General features: G+C 34.7%; 1 protein-coding gene across 1 annotated transcript; it reads right to left on the bottom strand.

Moving 5' to 3' along the window:
* Positions 1-8,994: 8,994 nt before the first annotated feature.
* LOC105317639 (uncharacterized) lies at positions 8,995-22,815 on the bottom strand. The gene is made up of 4 exons (XM_034443225.2): positions 22,660-22,815; positions 16,212-16,336; positions 15,464-16,106; positions 8,995-11,264 (listed from the first exon to the last, which is right to left on the bottom strand). The coding sequence occupies exons 3-4, from the start codon at positions 15,922-15,924 to the stop codon at positions 10,331-10,333; spliced, it is 1,395 nt and encodes a 464-aa protein (XP_034299116.2). The 5' UTR covers positions 15,925-16,106; positions 16,212-16,336; positions 22,660-22,815; the 3' UTR covers positions 8,995-10,330.
* Between the last annotated feature and the right edge of the window lie 539 nt (positions 22,816-23,354).

The raw sequence follows: 23,354 nt of genomic DNA, 5'->3' as shown, positions 1-23,354 counted from the left end.
ATATGTAACCATCAATGGTTATGATTTTTTTTTTCATTCTAATGTTGATTTCAAAGTTGGTCTATCAGATGGTCTAAACATTTGTTGAGATTTATTGTTTCATAATGGTGACATACCGGTAAGTGTTTTCCTAAATACATAAGAGACCAAGTCAAGTACTTTTAAAAGTGAAACCAAATTAGTTACTTAAGTTACTTACAAAACAATATTTCTTTATAGTGAACTTACTCATTAGGAAAAGCTTTTCAGTACATACATGCAAGAAAATTGATTGCTAGAATCATGATGATTAGATACTACATTCTGTAGATTCCTTATTTTACACGAGCACTTAATTCTGCGATTCAACGGTTTTCCATCAAATTGCGAGAACAAAAAATCGTGAATGCCAAATTCTAATCATAGTTTCATATAGTTTACATATGTCTGAAAAATGAAAGTGAGATTTTAAAATTCGCGAGATGTGCCTCTTGCGATTTTACGCAGATATTAATTCCTTGCATTTAATGAGGAATCTACAGTAGTTACTTATAATGGTTGGTTTATGTAACATATTAACAGTCAGGTGTAAATAAACATGTTATTTTTAAATTGAATTGATGATATCTTTAATTAAGCTATTTTGATTTGTTGAAATAAATGTGTGTATATTCACATGTATTCAGTCTTCCTACTCTAAGCACTTGCTGTAATAGCCTTTGTTTTGTGATCTGGTGTTAAAAGAGTTTGAAGGAACCCATTCAACTATATAATAACTAGCAATGCTGCATTGTTTTCCGCAATATTAATTTTTGTTATGTGTTTTTATTGGTTTTAATGGTTATTGTTTTTGAATCATGATATTCATATTATGAAATGCAGTGTTGCAGAATGATTACCCCCGATACATTATAATGCATTTTACAACATAATGAAAATATGAATATTATGTATGTAATCTTTAACAATATGATTTGAATTTGTATATATTGTAAAAAAAAAAAATGATCATTATATGCAAGTATGTAGCATGAACTTTAAATTTATTCAAATTGTAGCATCATTTCATGTTTACCGCTACTGTAATTTATATTTTTTAAAATCTATAATGTTTGGTCATGCTACTACCAAAAAACATTATTTTCATCGATAATGCAAATAATATCTTAAAGGCTAGACATGATTAATTGAATATTCTAATCTAAAATGTAAGGAATAATTTTAAATATTCATCAAAATTGCTTGCATAAAAATAACATTTGTAAAATTTATGAAAATATTACAAAAAAAAATAAAAAATAAATAAATAGTTTTGTTTTCAATTTTTCTCCTTTTTTTGTCACAACATTTTAGAAGATGAGTTTTGGGAAACCAACAAATAAATGAACTGAATCAGGTACATGTAAGTTGTAAAAAGGATAGAAAAAGGGAGCATATATTCATATAATTTTGACATCAATTATTTCATTAAATGGGTGCAGATACTTGAATAGAACTACTATGCTTAACATGTTAATTATAGTCAAATATCACACAGTCCTAAAAATAACCGTTCATAGTCACATTTCACACAACTAATATACAACAGCATGTCCGTAGTCAAATGTCACACAATTTAAATTATAAAACAAGTCAACAGTCACATATCACACATTACAGTTATACAACATGTCAAAAGCCACATATCACACAGTCTAGATTATACAACATGTCAACAGTCACATATTTCATAGTCCAGATTATACAACATATCGTCAGTCACATATATACGGTCCAAATTATACAACACGTCAACAGTATACAGTTGTTGACTGGGGTCGAGGGCAACAGTTGATCTGTCGGACCGGCTCGCAAACTGTTGCCCAAGGCCGAAGACCGCGGCCAACAGTTTGCGAGCCAGTCCGACAGATCAACTGTTGCCCGAGACACAGTCAACAACTGTTTTGTTATACCCCTTCTAATCAATAACACGTTTTCCCGGAATGTGACGTCACCGGTCAACAGTCTTTTTTAACAGTCGCTTTTAACAGTTCTAATCTAACAGTTCCAGTCCAACAGTCAAAATGCTGGACTTTTTTTCGTATAGAGTTATATAGTAACTGTTTTACAGGGGTATAACAATGACATTTAACACAGTACAGATTATACAACAACTCAACAGTCAAATATTACACAGTCCAGATTAAACAACATGTTAACAGTCACATGTCACACAGTCCAGATATTACATCATTCAACAGTCATATTTATCACAATACAGATTATACAACATGTCAACAGTCAAATATTACACAGTCCAGATTAAACAACATGTTAACAGTCACATGTCACACAGTCCAGATATTACATCATGTCAACAGTCATATTTAACACAGTCCAAATTAAACAACATTATCAACAGTCACATATCACACACTACAGAATATACAACTTGTCAACAGCCACATATCACACATTACAATTATACAACATGTCAACAGTCATATGCACACAGTACAAATTATAAAACAAGTCAACAGTCACATATCACACATTACAATTATACAACATGTCAAAAGTCACATGTCACACAGTACAAATTATACAACATGTCAAACAGTCACATATCACACAGTAAAGATTATACTTAAGTATTGAATCCTTATTTTTTGAAAGATATAGTCTCATAACTGCAACGGTGTGTGCATACAAATTGAATAACGCGCGTTAGCGTGTTATGAAAATTTGTTTGCACACACCGTTGCAGTTATGAGACTATATCTTTCAAAAAATAAGGATTTAATGCTTATATTTACATTTTTTTACCTTATTGCCTTGTACGCAAATGCGAAATATACCTCAAAATTACTGTATTATCCTATGGGTAAGTTCAAATTAATGGAAGAGCCACAGTAACAGCCACAAGCGTGACCTTTGATTTTTGCTTGTGACGTTGTATTTTTTAGCGTTCAACGTTTGTGACGTCACAATTAAAACTCGTGATTTAACCTTTTAGTACCCTGTCTGTGTTATGGTGCTATATCTGCAGTAGCTTTACATGCAAAATATATGTGGAATGTAAATATAACATATTGACAGTCATATTTAACACAGTACAGATTATAAAACATGTCAAAAGTCACATATCACACTCTACAGATTATACAACAAGTTAACAGTCACATATCATACAGTACAATTATACAACAGTCACATATCACACAGTACAGATTATAAAACATGTCAACAGTCACATATCACACTCCACAGACTTTACAACAAGTTAATAGTCATATATCATACAGTACAATTATACAACAGTCACATATTACACTTTACAATTATACAACATGTCAACAGTCACATATCAGACATGTTTATGCCTCCTGTCAAATTGTCTCTATATAGATCTATACACTACTAATCTATTTTCGCATAGTATACAAAGGATTTATATAGCGTAAACTTACTATGCCGATAAAGAACACGGCAAATGTTTTTATTGATGAAAATCTTACAAGCGTCGACTGCGGGTTCCGAACTCACGACTTCAAAATCATTACACCCAAGAGCCCAATGCGCTACTGTTACGCCACAGCAGTCGATGACATAAGAGACGGTTCTCCGTAGATCTTATACATACAATTGATATCAATTATAAGCAATTAAATTCATAAATTTTTCCAAAATCTCCTAATTATTGACGGGATTTTTAAATTTATATATCTAGTAAATTTTTTAACAAATTGATTAATCATTTTGCACAGAAATTGTACATGAGAATCATGAAAACGCGTTATAAAAAAAAAAAGCATATACAAACTTTTATAGACAAACATTCAATGAGATTTCGTCTGCTAATCAACTCGAATTTTCTCGGTAAGGTCAATCGTGTCTCATTTCTAAGAAATGATTTTTTTTTTGCGAGTGTACAGCAACTTGTTAATAAGATAATCAATCAAATAAATTTATTAATATGAAAGAGCAAACGTTTGCTTTTCCGATGATTATTTTTAGGGACTACACAACACTCAAACGTCACAGCTACTTATAGCGAAGCACATCAGTAGGCTATACAACAGTCAGCATAATAATAACAATAGTGTTGTGTTGTGCATGTACTATGCCTAAATGGTAGTCAGGGTTAGATGCACAGTGCACGAGCCGTGCACTATATATCGAACCCTGACTACTATTTAGGCATAGTACATGCACAACACAACACTATTTCTAGTATATAAGTACTATATTTCACAACATGTCAACAGTCACATATCTCACATACATCTACAATACTCTGTACCGAGTTTTTGCATTCACCTCTTTTCCCTTGATATTTCGCTTATAATAAATACCCTTTGTGCTTAAGGTACTTCACTACACCTTCAAATAGTTTCTCAAATCAGCAGAAAATTAATTGATTATGATAGAGAGCATGATGGATAAGAAGTATATATGTCAAACAGGCGAAAAATTGTGCAATTTTGGAAAAAATAATATTTCTAAAAATTTCATTCAGTAAACATGAAAAAAAAGCCACAGGCGGATTCGAACTCATGATCTGCGGTTCACATTCCTGATACTTTAACCAAGAGCTATGACGATATACATCTAAACTGATTGATACAAACAGTTTAACAAAATATTTAAATCGCCATCTTGTGGCGTAGTGTCTTAAAAAGTATAAGTTTAGGTGTAGTGAAGTACCTTAAACTACGTTCATCCACTAATATGAAAAATGTCCAGATTATCTGTTTTGAAACGCCCCCTCTACCGCTTCAGGTTTCAATACACATCCAAAAATAGAAAGTCTACGGGGATTTCGCATTGCATCAGCCATTAATAAGCCCGGATGATAACGTTCAAAAATTGCGCAAGGTATCCCAAGTATTTCCGAATAGAGAAAAGATGTAAACATTTCCGATTATTAATCTCCGTAAGAAATGTGTTTTAGTTCCTGTGAAATTTGATGTGTGAAATGGGATAATTTGTCAAAGAAGATATCTTGGATATTTTCCATTTCATCAATTTCAACTGTGCTTCTTTCACAGGTATGTGTATTTTTATTAAAAATTATCAGAACGTGATATGGAAGCAATAACTTGGGACAGACTATAGGATCACATTTAACATTCAATTAGAGCCGTTTTAACAAGAACTTAGATCTGATGAAGGCGGGATCAACTCACGGTTAACTGTCAAGTCATTGTCTAGTAAATACGGATACACTGAGAGCAGTGACTCTTGTCTGACTTTATCCAGAAATGTATATTTAAGTTATAACATCATCAATTTCACAACTTTGGTGGCAATATGTTCCTTTTCTTTCAAATGTGTCGACATGCAAAATAAATATGTTGACATGCAAAATAGTTATGTTAACAGGTAACAAAACTCTGTTGACAATAAAAAAAAATAAATAAAAAAATTGCAATTTGATAAGAATTTTTTTTTTCCAAAATATCGATTTCGCCTTCATAAGACTTCCAATATGCTACTTATTTAGGCCAATAGGCAACTTATTTATGTTGACATGTTCTTATCATGCAACTTAGTTATGACAACATACGAGATAAATATATTAATAACTTATTTATGTCAACATGCATTTACCTATCTTGACAAGCATCTTATTTATGTTGCAACTTATTCATGTTGGCATGCAGCTTATTTTTTTTTATTAGACTATACTCTTTGAAAACAAACAGCATACCAATATAAATAAGTTGCATGTCGACATAACTTTGTTGTATATCAATAAAAATAAGTTGCATATCCCATGTCGTCATAACCAGGTTGCATTTTGACATACATGTGACATACATGTAACTGGTGGGTCGAGAGTCCCATATTTAACCTGTACATCGTTCGTCAACTCACCTGCTATCTCATATAAATATTGCATCATAATCCATATCTATCATCAAACATTTACATGTATATCGCATCTACTATCTAGTAGATGAGTAGACTAAGTGACTGCAAATGGCATGTATTAAAGAGGCGACAGTACTAGAACTGATTTAAAAAATATCATTAATTGGGTAAACATTTTTAAAATCAGAGCGCTTTAATGATAAAGATGAAATGTCTCCCGAGATATACAAAGGAACATATAGCAACTTTTAAATACTTTTGCATGATAAGTAAATAACAAAATCTGAGCTGTGAAAGGCCAAAATAAAGGAATTAATGATTTTCGAAAATTATCTTTATTTTTTTTATTGTTGCAACATGATTTTTAAACAAGAGGCCCATGGGCCACATTGCTCACCTGAGCAACAATAGACATTATAAAATCAGCTTTACGTAATAATATACCAAAAAAATATGGACAATGTAGTCTAACAGATCCTGTATATCAAAAATTCAATTTTTTCCCAAGATATTCTGTTTATCATTGATCCCTTTTTGTCACAGTATATTCATTTCACATATTGAGCATTACAGTTCTCAAGAAGATCAAAATCAACTGGGATATAAACCTGCATCAAACTTGTGTCAGCCAAAGAATTGTCCAGGGGCCAAAGTCTAAACAATTTTAAAGAATCAAAAATATGTCAAAATGCTTGCATATAAGTTAAACCATATATTATAACATTTGAACTTTGGTGAATTTAAACTGTTTTTTTTGTAAAATTGGACCCTCCACCCCATGTGGCTCCATCCTACTCCTTAATAAAATATGATTTTGCTACCTGATGATACTTCACACAAGTAACAGCTTTTCTGGCCAGTCTTGATCTGTGTAGAAGATTTAAAAATAAAATTTCTCTTTATATTCCTATGTAAAAATTTGACCCACCATTGTGGCCCCACCTTACCCCAAGGGACCATGATTTGAACAAACTTAAATCTACACCATCTGAGGATGCTTCCACACAAGTAGCAGCTTATTTGGCCTTATGGTTTTTGAGATATAAATTTTGAAAGTTTAACTCTATATACTCCGATGTAAAACTTTGACCCCCTATTCTGGCCCCACCTAACCCCCAGGGACCATGATTTGAAACAACAAATCTACACTATCTGAGGATGCTTCCACACAAGTATCAGCTTTTCTGGCCAAATGGTTTTTGAGAAGAAGATTTTTAAAGATTAACTCTAAATACTCCTATGTAAAAATTCGACCCCCCCCCCATTGAGGCCCCACCTTACCCCAAGGGACCATGATTTGAACAAACTTGAATCTACACTATCTGAGGATGCTTCCACACAAGTTTCAGCTTTTCTGGTCAAATAGTTTTTGAGAAGAAGATTTTTTTAAGATTAACTCTAAATACTCCTATGTAAAAATTCGACCCCCCATTGAGGCCCCACCTTACCCCCAGGGACCATGATTTGAACAAACTTGAATCTACACTATCTGAGGATGCTTCCACACAAGTTTCAGCTTTTCTGGCCAAATGATTTTTGAGAAGAAGATTTTTAAAGATTAACTCTATATACTCCTATGTAAAAATTCGACCCCCCATTAAGGCCCCACCTTACCCCCAGGGGCCATGATTTGAACAAACTTTAACCTACACTATCTGAGGATGCTTCCACACAAGTTTCAGCATTTCTGGTCAAATGATTTTTGAGAAGAAGATTTTTAAAAATTAACTCTATATACTCCTATGTAAAAATTCGACCCCCCCCATTGAGGCCCCACCTTACCCCTGAGGACCATGATTTGAATAAACTTGAATCTACACTATCTGAGGATGCTTCCACACAAATATCAGCTTTTCTGGCCAAATGGTTTTTGAGAAGATTTTTAAAGATTAACTCTATATACTCCTATGTAAAACTTTGACCCTCCATTGTGGTCCCACCTTACCCCTGGGGACCATGATTTGAACAAACTTGAATCTACACTATCTGAGGATGCTTCCACACAAGTATCAGCTTTTCTGGCCAAATGGTTTTTGAGAAGAAGATTTTTAAAGATTAACTCTATATACTTCTATGTAAAACTTTGACCCCCCATTGTGGCCCCACCTTACCCCCGGGGACCATGATTTGAACAAACTTGAATCTGCACTATCTGAGGATGCTTCCACACAAGTATCAGCTTTTCTGGCCAAATGGTTTTTGAGAAGATTTTTTTAAAAATATCACTAAATTTTCAATAAATCCTAATTATTTCCCTTTACAATAGGGCGTGGTCCTTTGTTTTAACAAACTTGAATCCCCTTTACCCAATGATGCTTTGTGCCAAGTTTGGTTGAATTTGGCCAAGTGGTTCAGGAGAAGAAGTCGAAAATGTAAAAAGTTTACAGACAGACAGACGGACGACGGCCAAAAGTTATCAGAAAAGCTCACTTGAGCTTTCAGCTCAGGTGAGCTAAAAATACTACAATAGACAAGTCATACTAGGAAACTATCTAAGGTATCATCTTTCAAAAACAGTTTCAACAAGTGAAAGTGTCATTTATTTAAGGTATTCACAACACCGAGACTTATACGTTTTAAGACACTACGTCACAAGATGGCGATTTAAATGTTTTGTTAAACTGTTTGTATCAATCGATTTAGATGTGTATCGTCATAGCTCAGTGGTTAAAGGATCATGCTTGTGAACCGCAGGTCATGAGTTTGAATCCACCTGGGGCTTTTGTTCATGTTTACAGAATGAAATTTTTGAAAATATCATTTTTTGTCTAAAATTGCACATTTTTTCGCCTCTTTGGCATATATATATACTTCTTATCCATCATGCTTTCTATCATAATCAAGTTATTTTCTGCCGATTTGAGAAACTATTTCAAGGTGTAGTGAGGCACCTTAAAATTATAAATAACTTTGAAATAAGATCGATAATCAATTGCTTTATAAGTTTTATACTTTTTTCTGTCACTGACTACTTTAGTATTTTAACTGTCAAAATGTTACTAATTGTAAATGTTCCAGTGTTTCTACGTGTATAGGTAGCGAGTGCTTTTCCATTTTCATACTGATAGGAATGAATAGTGGGACAATAATGTGAGTCCCTCCCCCCTCCCCCTCCCCTCAGAAAATGTATCCGTGGTTGTAATGGAAAAATCTGTTAAATAAATTTAATAATTTATTCATAAAATAATATGAAAATAACATTGTTAAACAGCAAGAAGTATAAAGATACAATATAAATCATTTGACAGAATATTAGCATGGTCCATATGATGCAACCAATGCAACTGAACAGGATATTAGAATTCATGATATCACTTGTGAATAATAAGTACTTCGTATAAAAATAACCTTTCTGGTCAATGTTAATTAAACACATATGTCTAATTCACACGTGTTCTACAATTCTTGACAAATAAAAAAGGCGATCAATATTATTGATCTTACTTTGAAACTAAGCTAGTTCAACTTTCTTGGACTTAACGCATTTCTGGCACTTTCTAAAATCTGGACGGAAAGTCTTTAATAATGGAAGCTAGGCTGAATCAACATATCAATTGATAAATTAATTTTTAATGGCGAATTCTTTACAATAACATAACATTTTGAGGAAAAAAAAACCCAAAACATACTTGTGTGATTAGGATATTTCATGATTTTTGATTAAATTGGTGTTCGGGTTTATTTAATGCTGCGTAATAACTCGTACGTAAAACTTTCCACCTGGTCTTTTCTCTATACATCGTTTTTTGAGTGCCGGTGGAATACAGTGTTATCTAAAAATCAATGACATAGATTATATTATATCAACCAGAAATTCAGTATGCATTAAAATTGTTCAAATATTAATCTGGTGTTCGATCCACCTGTGTGAGCATCAAATAACTCTGTAACAAGTCGTGCAATAGAACAGCAACAAATAAACTTTCATAAACAAGAAAAAAAAACATATGAACGTCGAATTAAAAAAAAAATGAAATACAGCAAACGACCATTTGAAATGTTTCTGGGTTTGACTTATCTAACATAAACAGTAAGTGTGAAATCGCTCACGTAAAATAAATACTTTCACAATCGCATGTCGAGCACATGTATGGTTCAAACACTTTCACTACATGGTTTTGGACATGGCTTGTCACACAAGCGTATATAATATTACACATGACATTGCTGTAGTACATTCTCTCACCCAATCTCTCTTGCCGAGAAACGAGGTAGCATACGTATGTAAGATATAGGTAGACCAGAGAAAATAGTACATTGGCGAGACTATTCCCACACATACACACACGAAGTTGACTGGAATAATAGTATTTCAAGATATCAAATATCCTGATATAATCCACTTCTTTCCTTCTCACATTGATGTTGTGAGAAAATTTAGAGACATTGCGTCTTAACATACATGTACATATCAAATTGCCTTTTTTCAAATTTCCTTATTATGCATCTCTCTCTCTCTCTCTCTCTCTCTCTCTTATAAAAAGTATATTTGACGTTAACTAAATGGTAATGGGCCTAATGGTACACCTTTTAGTTTTTCCCAAGTGTTTTTTACATTGTTTACTAATTTTTCTTTATAAGCCATGATTCTGTTGTCATTACTGCGCGGTTGCTTGTCTGTGGGATTTTCCCAGTCTCTATAATGATGCATCAACGCCACATCCGGTTCCACAAATTGTTCCCCACCGGCCCTAAAGCGGTTCACAGAGTGGATTCCAAGCGCATCAATGTTTTTAGGAACCACTATATATTTTGATCTATGTTTTCGAGGAAATATTTTACTTTCTCTCGACTGTTTTAATATTGTAATCATTTTATATTTTTGAGCGTCAAGTTTCTCGGTAAAGTTCTGATCCGTATCCGGCCAATCTTTCCGGAAAAAAGTGTTTCTGAACATGTACGATCCTTTGTTCTTTGGTAATGTTTGGAACATCTCATTCCAATTGGAGACCTTTCGGGGTATAATAAACTCGTCCAGGTCCTGAAAGACCACGTATGGGGATTTATATCGGTTCCTATAGAGACAATCATTTAGAGCACCAAGTTGACCAAAATAATGAATTTCCACTTGAATGTTCTTTTTTGGCCACGTGTCCACATTCATCGGGAGATTCCACGGGACCACTTCGACGCCCTTGTCCTTGTAATACTCCAATACTTTTTGGACATTTTTGTTTATGCTGTAACTGTAAAATACAAAGTGAGAAGCACCAAGTATTTTGTTAAGTTCAATCATCTCAACCAATTCGTACGCCTTGCTGTAATTAAAATTAAGCGGAGTCACGCACACGGTGAAATTGCCATTGTCACCTTCGGCTCCATGAACAAAAACTGATGACGTCGGTTTCCCACACTCTGACGTCATCAAGGACACTGCTGTGGGATGGAGGCCAGCGGGAACTGGGCAAGTGTAGAATGCACATGTATATCTATAAAGTAACAAAAGGCTGATTAGATAACTTTTAGGGGTTTTTGTCCTTAAGCTACTAATAATAAAATTGAATCTATATATCAAATGGCATGCCTACATTTCATGTGAAACATTATACATTACGTGGGATTGTCTTTAATAAGGACCAAACATTGCAAAAGTATTTCAAACAAAGATAAATGATGAAAACTCTATTCAAACATGGAAGTTTGATTCCAGTAAAGTATTAAGTGCTTGTTTCATATTGATTTATTATATTTCCATATTTACTTTGTTGGATTTTGCAACACTTGATAAAATATGGAATCGACAAAGTGGGTCATTGTTTATAGGTAATTGGCTATAAGAAATAAATTAAATTTTTCAGAGAGTAAATCTTATGTGTTAGTAATTGGTTGGTTAAAAAAATTTAACGTCGGCGAGAATTTCGGCGTCGGTGCCATCTTCATATTCTTCAGACTTCGAGGACTTCCGGTCCACTTTGACGGCGAACCTCTTAATAATATATAAATGCTTACGTCAGTATATCCGTACGTGGAAGTTACTAGTACACACGTAGTGGTATACTCTTGTACTATTTAGTCAATGATCAGAAATCAGTTTTGAAGATATATGTTTAAAATTCATTAGAAGTAAGTATATCAGCATCCGTCATCTTTCACAAATGAAACAGTGCTATATGGCTTATTTGGCTCCCTTCTGGTCATTGCTATTGACGGGATTAAGTAGTTTGACAAGACCATGGCTTATTGTAGTCCGTGTGATCCGCAAGTATTGCGGCCTCGCAACGCTGTGTACAGATTTTTTATGGCCGCTAATTCAAGTCAAGTACGGGTTTACCCACATTGAGATTGGTAAAAAAGGAAACCGTGCAAACTCAAGCATTAAGGCATTGCACAGCAGTAAACAGAACAAAATAGCTTGCTGCAATTTCAGCTTTTAACGTTAGGACTTCGTGTAATAGACCAAGTCTCAGGTAATCGGGTTTGCTGTGGAGTCGTCTATCTACCTATCTCACTGTCAATTGAATTCCAAGGTCTCTGGGCTTTCTGGTGGCCGTTTAGGAAGGTAAAGCATACAATCTGTACCGCATTTCTACCTCTCTGTTCAGTTAGTGTGAGATATGAGTGTTTCATTGACAACTTGTAAGGCCCACCAATCAATTATCGTATTACGATTGGATTCAGGAAGATTTACATATCTAATACTTCCCATCCGTGTTTCTACTAGCCTTGTTGCATTGTCTGTAAAGTGTCCGAGTTATTTTATCTTAAAGAGCATTAAAACGTTGAGTTGATTACGATAGTTTGCAAAGTACAACCCGTATCCCTTTTAGTCGAATAGGCAATAAGGACAGAGCGAAAGGTCTCTAGCGCAATTCAGCTCTAGAACCGATGCAGTCTTTTGCGGGTTCTTTGCTCAGTGATTCTCAACTTTAGGAAGTCAGACGCAAGATTTTTTTTTTTGACACGCAGGTGTAAATATTCATTGTGCATTAATGTAAAAGCATGGTTAAATATATATGTACTCTGTACATCGGGGGTTTATTCATAATCACGTCACAGAACCTCTATCGGTTTCCATGTACTTCATTAAACCTTTCTGCGATGTTTATCTCCATACGTCAAATATTGCAGAGCGTGAATTAGTTTCTATGAAACCAAATCGAATTGTTTGAATATTACTAAAGTAGATATTCGATTTTTAAAATATTGTCTTTATAATACCATTTGTACTTTTATTATAAATCATGTACATGCATGTTCTCAAATAATAGAGTACTTATATCAGTAGATTAGTGGGTTTTTTAAAACTGAAATCAAATAAACTCTCATAATGTTTGATAGGAATAAATTTAATGCCTGCATAATTTATATTTGTATAAACGAGGTTGGAACAGTCATAAAGCGCAGAATATTTCTTATAAAGTACAATCTGGTGTATACAAAATTCGAATTTCCTAATTATACCAAGGATATGTCGTTACAACTGTTTATTGAAATTAAACGATTTTGTAATGGAGACTTGGTCCCTTCAGTCTTTAAGCAATAATCATGTCAATTATTAAAAAAAAATAGTTTACTTTTTCTCCCTACAAAGATCAAATGATGCAGAGATTGGGCACATAATTAGGTATATACATGTATGTACGTATCTCTCAGCGAAACACTGAAATTCGTGTATGTCACATCAACGCATTAACAGGCCGGAAACATACATCATTTAAACAGGACAGATATTGATATATACCTTGTTTATAAATTGGCAATGTCAATATTTGGTTGATATTTATGGCTCTGTATAGATAGTGTACATTCTGATTCGTACTTTTAAGTTTTATCAAATGTTTACAAAACGAACTTTAAAATCTTCTCTCTTTTAACCATTGATCTTTACCAACTGAATGACATGCCGTAGATGTGACAACGGCTATTCCATAATTTTTATTTTATATATTAAACTATATTGTTTTTAGAATCGTAAACTTCAGCATATATAATACATGTAATACATATATGTACGATTGTAGATCTGTAGGTTTACGGGAAAATTTGGATTGACGTGGCATGTCAAACTTTTCCCGCAGAACTACAGATCTGCACCTATTTAATACCGTGTATATTCGGGGTTTTTTCGCGTGTCACAAAATTTGCGAAAATGGGGAAAAATATGTAGCATTTTTTAATTTGCGTCAGTCAATTTTGCGATTTTAAAAGTTTCTCATTGAAAATGTTACAGGGTATAATTTCTGCGGATTCGATATTTTGCGAGTTGAAAGAGTTCGCGAAAAAAAAAGCAAAAATTTGATCATCGAAAAATTACCGAATATACGTGTACATGTACTTAAGGAGTGATGATTCAATCATTGAGTATTTTGAGGTGATCGAAGAGATCAATAAGCCCTTAGGGCTTTATGATAGATTAGATCACTCCGAACCGTATTTGATCACCTCTTAATATTCATGATTTCTTATATATGTAATTTTCAGCAATTGTATGACTAAATATTAAAAAAGTCGTTGATGAAACATACTGGACTATACAAAACTAAATCGATTCGTAGTGTTATCACAGAGATGACACTAGAAATTAAGTGTCCTAATATAGGAAGATGATATACGAACTGAACATCTATGAATGGTTCAGATTTTCTTGTCATACAAACGCTAGTGCGTTAAACAGTTTTTTACTGAGAAAAATCAGCATAAAGAAACGAAATACATTTACTTTTGTTAAAACAAGACACTTCAAGATTTATTTAATTCAGTCCCCTTAGGAGGAAAGACCGACAACAGACATCCTCGAAAATATACAGAGAGAGAGAGAGAGAGAGAGAGAGAGAGAGAGAGAGAGAGAGAGAGAGAGATCTCAAACGAACAGGAATTTAAACTTGAGGAGTACTTAGTGATCATGGCGATGATAAAATCGAGAAGCTAATTCAATGTAGGATTTACTATTGACTGTTGAACAGCTGTTAAAGTTTGTAACATGACTATATACTTATAAATAGATTCGAACATTGACATAATTTGTTATGTAACTAATTTTTAAATATAGATTAGTTGCATGGCAATATTCAGTGATATGTTTATCCTATTAACTTTTAAGCTTGTGTCTTAAAAAATTGTATAAGAGGACAATGTCGTATGATGTTGCTGATCCGATGAAACACAATTACACAAAATGCATACCGCGGACCATTAAGTGCTTCAGTTACATCATGTACCGTTCACGGCACTTCATTGTGTACAGAAATCGATTCCTTGTATTTTGTCTTCACAATTTAAGACATTGTATTGTGTTTTTGTTTATACCATGTTCGCGGGTTATGACTCGTCTACTTAGTTATTTTTCTATACCAGTCTCCACACGTCTACCTTCCACAGTCAAACAAATTAAAGAAAATTACACGGTCATTGTTCACTGACCACTAAGACTTCAGTGAACAAAAGAACACCCGTGTTTATGTTTATACAACACGACACGTTCTTTGTGTACGATGTAACAAGGCAGTCACAAGAGCTGATTAACAGTTGGCGAAGTTTACAACAATTGAATGAAGGCTGAATCTTCCTAAACATGGTCCATACATGTTTAGTATCTGGGTAAAATATAACGAGTAGATATCTAATAAAATTAATCTTTTGTTATAAATAGAATTTAAACAGAGAGCTCTGTTGTATGACGATTTCTTACCTCTTGCCTTTCCCTTCCGGCATGTCCCTGTGGGCAGCTCTGGTGACCTGGAGCCCCCCGTCCTCTCCCCACAGTTGACACCACAGGGCGGGGCCCGACAGCTTGTCCCGGGCCCCTATCACAACCACGTGATTCCGACTGGGCTCAAAATACGCCGAGTACACGTACACCCTGTTTCCATTCGCAGACTGCCAAGAGTCTCTCAGAACGTTGGTCGGGGGGTCGAGTCCTGGACACTTATCCCCCCGGGCTCCTTGGGTCTGGGTTTTGGGAGATTTCGATGTGACAATGGTAACTTTCTGTATCGCAGGCTTGGCTTCAATTTCCTGCAGTGACTTCACATGATCGGTTGGTTCTATCGGTGCATAAATGTGGCCTCCATTTTCTGCGCGCCAGAGAAGAATAGTAAAGAACGTGTATGCGCCCACTACAATGTATATCCACCGGTGAACTCTCCTCATTTCGCAAGCCCAATAGCCTCTGTCATTCGGCGTCAGTCATTCTCCTACATATAGTATATATATCCGGATTTACACATTTGTAGCTATCGAGCCGCGGTCGATGAAGGCCATCGATCTCTCACTCACAGAGCTCTGCTACTATCTGACTATCTCCTCACTGTTCCACCCGTATTCCACGTACACTGTAAAAAAAAAATGTCCTCAGAGAAATTTTAAATGGTCACGCTCCAACTATAGTCTCGCAACCACGACCTATACATAATTCAATTACAAATATATAGCCTGACCTGGTTTTGATGAATGAACGGAAAATCCAATATTAGTTCCCGATCAGTCTAAGCCAGAGTGGGCTGTGTATCACACTCCCCCTTCTCGCCGATCGTGTTTTTTCTCTTCCGACCCACAATGACGGCTAAGGGGGAAATAAAACCAGAATAGCTTTACATAGTGTCGTCACGTGGATTATTTAAATGCCTTAAAACGAATAGTACATGTTTATACCCTGCATATCATTTTGTTCGCGGAGAATCGATTCGGGACAGAAGTGAAACAAGACAATGACGAGACAGTGCCTGAGTAATTGCGGAATTTGACTTCTCATTTTCTTTTTCATGATGTAAAGTATTTATTGCATTATGTCAAGTTACAGTTAGTTAGTATATACACCCCTTTATTAACATGATAAATAAGATAACAGGGGTTGGCAATGAATATCCGGAATAAGCTGTGTACATACAGGATGGAAATGGGGACTTTTCTAGAGGACACTCGAACCTTACAAAATCTTTTACAGCAAACAGATAACGATACCATTACTTTTTCCCGAAAATACATTTGAAATTGAAACGTGCCAAAAAAAAAAAATACACATGTACCTGCCTTGTTTCACAAGTGGGCGCATTACAGATGTTTCAATATTTCTTCTGTTTTGCTTTCACTCTAATATTATGATTAATTGTATTGATTTTCATCAATTGGACCCCCCCCCTCCATTTTCCAAATCGCTGGATCCGCCTATGTGGATCAAACAAATTACACAACAAAAACGGATTTTTAATGTGAATTGACAAATTACAGAACTTTAAACTACAAAGGGTAAGTAGTACTGGGAAATCATTTAAGCTATATGTCACTGGAAAAATCTAACACAAAGATGGCAACCGAGATCATCAACAAGAGAAATAAATTTTGTAAAGTGTGGATGTTAAATGCATCGACTTTCAATTAAGAAGAAACGTTTATTTTACACATCACAAATTACGTATATCATCTCCCTACCCATCTTCGCTAGCCAAGGGTTTTCGGTCCACTTTGCTCCCCATAAACCCTTGGCGGATTTCATTGCGAAAACTCGGTGACGAGCTCCGTTTTATGATTGGCTGCAGCTGCGAGTAGCTGATCCAATCGCAGTGCTTGTAAATATAAACTTTAAAAGAAAACACATGTGTGATCTTTGATAAATAATAAATTGAGACACAAGTTCTCGAGAACAGCTAGTGCCTCGCCAACGATGGTCTAACCAGATCGCTTTGAAAACCTATATATTTTACTGGGATTGAACATAGTTCTACAAACTTGTCAAGGCTCGCGTGATAGCATGGGAAGTAAACATGGCGAATGTAGACGTTGCCCATCCCGTTAGTATATACGTTCCTGCTTATGGTTATTGCTTTTAAAGGTTCAGTGAGATTTATTTTATTTAATTTCTTTGGTTCACAATATTTCCGACAACGATACCTGGTTTTATGACATGAAAGCTTTCATATAAATCGGCGACTTTTTCACTCCTGGTACAGGTCCATACAAAACACTATGAATAAAACATTCCGTGCTTTCCCTAGTTTATAACTTAATTCGTATTTAATAGCATCGTTAATTATGTTCTAATATTCGGTAGTCAACATGTTTTCAAGTTGTATTAATGCCGCAGTGTGTATATAACCCGTTGTTTAATTCGATTAAAATGTAAATATGCAAGGGGCGCAACTCAAGTTGCTCGCTAGATAGCGCCACCACATCACCGAGTTTTCGCAATGAAATCCGCCAAGGGTTTATGGGGAGCAAAGTGGACCGAAAACCCTTGGCTAGCGAAGATGCTCCCTACCAAACCAACAGAAACTTTCTAAATCACACAACAGATCTAACACACTTACGTAGAAGTTATAACTTGATGGAAAACGCCATCAAAGGGAAACAACTGTATTTTCAACAAAGGGACATAATTACTTTTAAAAGGATCAATAATGAAAATTACATTTATATATGAGTTTCATTTTGCAATAAAACATTTGCACATTGTTCGAGTTTTGACAACGCTACTGCCGTATCATGTAAAAAAAAGAAAAAAAACAACTACTACTACTGTAAATAAGAGTATGTAACTTTATACATGATTTTTCTTTAATAAAATCTTGCAAAAAGGAACCTACTACATGTAGTAAAATGACAGATATTTGTAAGTCATTAACAGCTAGCTGAATTTTACCTGTATTTCTAAATATTTAAATCCTCAGCCACTTGCCTATAAGTTGTATACGTTATGTACCATATACACGTACTACAAGCTGCGAGGCAGTGTACACCGCCGTTTACACTCTGTGCCTGACAGGGCAGTGTACATGCACCGTTGACACTCTGAGCAGGGCAGTGTACACCGTTTACACTCTGTGCCTGACAGGGCAGTTTACATGAACCGTTTACACTCTGAGCAGGGCAGTGTACACCGTTTACACTCTGTGCCTGACAGGGCAGTGTACATGCACCGTTTACACTCTGAGCAGGACAGTGTACACCGTTTACACTCTTCAGATGTATGGAACGCCAAATTAACATATATTCAAATATTTGTACCTATCTTCAAATAATTGTACCTATCTTCAATTCAATTGTACCTATCTTCAATTCAATTGTACCTATCTTCATATTGAATTAGAGATAGGTACAATTCAATTATACCTATCTTTAATTCATTTGAAGATAGGTACAATTGATTTGAAGATAGGTACAAATGCAATGAATTGAAGATAGGTACAATTGAATTAAAGATAGGTACAATTGAATTGAACCTATCTTCAATTACTAAAATATTGGCAATAATGAATACTCCCTGTATAATACGTCATTTCCGTTACGTCACAATAAAATCGGGATCGGGGTGATAAAATAGGCAATATGATTTTGTCAACTTTTCGAAAGATTGAGCCTTAAAACAAACAAAAACTCATAATAATTGTTACCGCTTGAATAAATAGAGTGATTATCAACTGAATTATACATTCTTTGATAAAATTATGGAATAAATAAAGCCAGTTTTTTTATTTAGGCATATAACGTTAGTGACCCTAACTACGTCACTACCCTAACTCCGTCACTTTTGGGGTATTCGGGTATACATGTTTTTGGCTTACTTATTGATATACATGTATATTTTAATAAGTAAATAATGCCTTTTGCAAATATATTGCACACACACACACACTCGTTTCCCTCCATGTTGAAATGTCTTCAAGGGAGCGTTCATTATTTTCAACAATACACAAAACGAATTGAACCTAGGTATAATTGAATTGTACCTATCTTCAGATCCTTTGTAGATATGTCTGAATTGAACCTACCTTCAAATCAATTGTACCTATCTTTAAATGAATTTTACCTATCTTCAAATGAATTAGAGATAGGTATAATTCAATTGAACCTATCTTTAATTGAATTGAAGATAGGTATAATTCATTTGTACCTAGGTATAATTCATTTGTACCTAGGTATTATTCATTTGTACCTAGGTATAATTATTTAGAGATAGGTATAATTATTTACACCTATCTTCAATTCAATTGTACCTATCTTTAATTCAATTGTACCTATCTTCAAATGATTTGAAGATAGGTACAATTAATTGAAGATAGGTACAATTATTTGAAGATAGGTACAAATATTTGAATATATGTTAATTTGGCGTTCCATACAGATGTGCCTGACAGGGCAGTGTACATGCACCGTTTACACTCTGAGCAGGGCAGTGTACACCGTTTACACTCTGTGCCTGACAGGGCAGTGTACATGCACCGTTTACACACTGAGGAGGACAGTGTACACCGTTTACACTCTGTGCAGGGCATGTGTTGGAAATTACACCTTTCAATATGGCGGCAAAGCGATAAACTGAGAAATTTATACGGTTTCTTTTGTCGGCACAAAAATATGCTAGATATGAGATCGAGAGAGGCAAATTTAGCACATATTGAGTGTATAAATATGAAAGGGTACAAAGCATAAGAGAAATACATGTAAATTCAACAGCTTTGAATTTATTAAATACAGTGGCGTCGGAAGCAAATAGAAAGGTGGGGGGGGGGTTTAGACTTATCCTCAGAATTAATTCCCAAAATCATGAAAATCCTAATCCGTGGGGGGGGGGGGGGGGGGAGAGTATACCATAGTTCCAAAAAAAAAATTCTTATCTACCAATTTTTTTTTCCCAAATCACAAAATCACAAAATTCCTAATCCGGGGGGGGGGGGGGGGGGGGGTGCTGCGAGAAAAAGTGGTGGTGCGGGGGGGGGGGGGGGTGAGCCCTCCGCTGTGTCTAATGGTTAGGTCTACCTTTGCAAAAAAAGTGCAAACACCCCCCCCCCCTTAGCCCCCCGGTTCCGACGCCTATGAAATATATCAATAAACATGCTTTGTCATCAAACGTCAACGGATATGTGTACTGTGTTCTATGAATTATGAAGAGAGTTTTAAACGCATATTCACAGGTGCGCTAGATATCGAGTAATTTTACCAGACTTTACTTTTCAGTTGCAAAATAAGTTCATTCATTTTCTTTATTTGTTTTTGCTTAACAATCAATAAGATTATTGTTTTTGTTTTGTTTGTTTGGCTCAGCATTGTGTCTCTCTTATGTAAAGTTCCTTAATGTAAGCCTAAAGAAACAAACATATACAGTCGTTTTACCGGTGACGAATATTTGCCAGTATCGAATAATTTTTAAAAAAATTATTGGTGAAAAACGAAGTTAAGGTTTTAAAAAATCCAAGCTAGGTAATTATAATACAGAAATAAATATTCTATCAGTGTGTGGAGTTGTTTGACATTTGCACGATTATTTACCGTATTATTTACAAATTAAAAAGGTGACCCAGATTTGAACTGCTGGAAGTGCAAGGCAGAAAAAACGAAAGTGTGAAAACAATTAAACCTAACTATAAAAATAAGTTTGTTATTGAACCCTTTTTAGTGGATAATTAGTAATTGTAATCCATTTAATGAGATTATGCATCATATCAAATAATAATTGAGCTTTAAATGAAATTATGACTTCAGATAGAACCACGTGTAGTTTTCCTAGTGTCGGTTCATTGCGACAGGAGTATTATTTGGCTGATATATTGATAGATATACGGGCAAAACAAAGGCAAATGGCAACTACTTATCATTAATTACTATTATATAATGTTTTCATGAAAATTCAATTACATAAAGTAACCCAAAATGAAAACTGTTCGAGTCCAGTTTCAATTTGACTGGAAAACGGTACGATAAAAATAACGATCATATTATTTGTTTAAATAACATATTTCCACAATTATTTTTCCTTCTTCATTAATAAGTCTATTGACATGTACCTCTTGTGCATTTTTGAAAATAATCCGCCCCTAAATATTTGGTCAGAAGTGATAGAGGGCGCTTGATTCGATACTGGAAAACGTATTCGAAACTAGGAAAATGAAGGGGGTGTTGAAATTATCATTTCTCCGTAATTCATCCTTTATATTTTCGGAAGTTTGATACTACAGTTCAGAAGGACAAAGAAACGTGATTTAAACAAAAAATAAAAACATTTGTATTCTGATATTAATAGTCACATGCACGACGAAACCGCATACTGGTTCGTTACCGGTAAAACGACTGTACTGTATTTTCCACGTACCTGAAAAATGACAAGGGTAGCAATGGATTACAAAAAGAATTGATTTTCAAAAGCTATTAAATACAGAGAAATTGTCTTAAAAACGGAACTCCTGGGCAGCTGTCACTACTTTGATGTCCATACTGAAAATATACACTACACCAGATTGCGCTTGATTAAAAGATGTGAACCATCTACACCAAGTGTACCACCGTGTAGACAAATCAAACGCGCCCAACTACATCGCTCACCCGAATATGATTATGAAATGCAGTTTCAGAGATTATGAAAATGAAATTTCAATCAGTGATTAAATATATAGTTTTTGTTTTGTTTTGTTTTTAGCCAAATTTGGATTGAAGTTTAAAAGGGGCATAACTTTCAAAAAAGAAAAAATATCGGAATTTTCTGCGGAAAACCTTTAAAAATTCTGATATACTTGTAGATAGTGTGGCCGATGAATTACAAAGGAAACCCTCCAGCCACCTAACACCTTTTCTGGACGTCAGACAACAGTCCCGGAGGAAGTAAATGTGCGGATGAATGATGCTATCGCATTACTGTCACACTCCATATGTTGTCTATACCATTGATTTGTCGCTTCCTTTTATGTACATCATATGTATAACGCTGGTTAAAGTGACCCTATTAATACACTTACAATATAGCGCGATTGTAGCCAATATAAATGGGAAAATGGATTAAAAATCACAACTAAAGGAAAATACAATGAATTTTAAATAACAATACTGCATGCGACTAGGCCCTTAGAATAATAAGCTGTCACCAACACTACAAAGAAATGCACTCAATTAATACGTTACATGCAGTATCTCTTCAGAAGAATCCTTTTAGCCCTCTCCCATTTCCATTAATGTAATTTGTCCAAGTGCTAACATCGTATTAGGCACATGCATGACATAAAACTCTATGTACTGACTCCCAAGAGAGTTCTCAAATCTTAACTAAACCACCAAAGGGCTTCCGCGCCTACACAGACTGGTTTTAATAGATGTTTTACATTGAACCGAATTAACTGTTAAAGGTCATATGAAACGATTTTTAACACTATGATTTTCTTTCATGAATATAAAGCTTGGTATAAACAAATGTTAAAATACATGATGTAAGATTTTTTTGCCTTTGCATTACTGAGAAATAACCGTGAAAACTGAGCACCTGAAAAAATTCTTGCCCGCTTATCGTTCTTGATTTTGTGGATTTATTACGTCACAAAGACCCACCGATGTAAACAATGCATTAAAACTAGTGTAATTTTACAGTAGTTTATCGATTAAATTTTAGTAATTTTTGCATATACAAACGTGTCTTTCTTTTCAAATGAGATCATTTGATTTCGTAGTAGCCTACAGCTAGATGACTTAGTTTTAATTGGTCGTTAATAAATAAATCTAATATCAGCTTCTCACAAGAGTAAAATCGTGATGAAGATCCCGTACTGCAGTGGAAATTTAACGAAAGAAATGCTCCAACATTAACAGCTGATTAATGAATTATC

This window comes from Magallana gigas, chromosome 3 (genome assembly GCF_963853765.1).
Source record: "Magallana gigas chromosome 3, xbMagGiga1.1, whole genome shotgun sequence".
Classification (NCBI taxonomy): domain Eukaryota; kingdom Metazoa; phylum Mollusca; class Bivalvia; order Ostreida; family Ostreidae; genus Magallana; species Magallana gigas.
The sequence above is the reverse complement of the archived record's forward strand: the minus strand, read 5'-3'. Positions and strand labels throughout refer to the sequence as shown.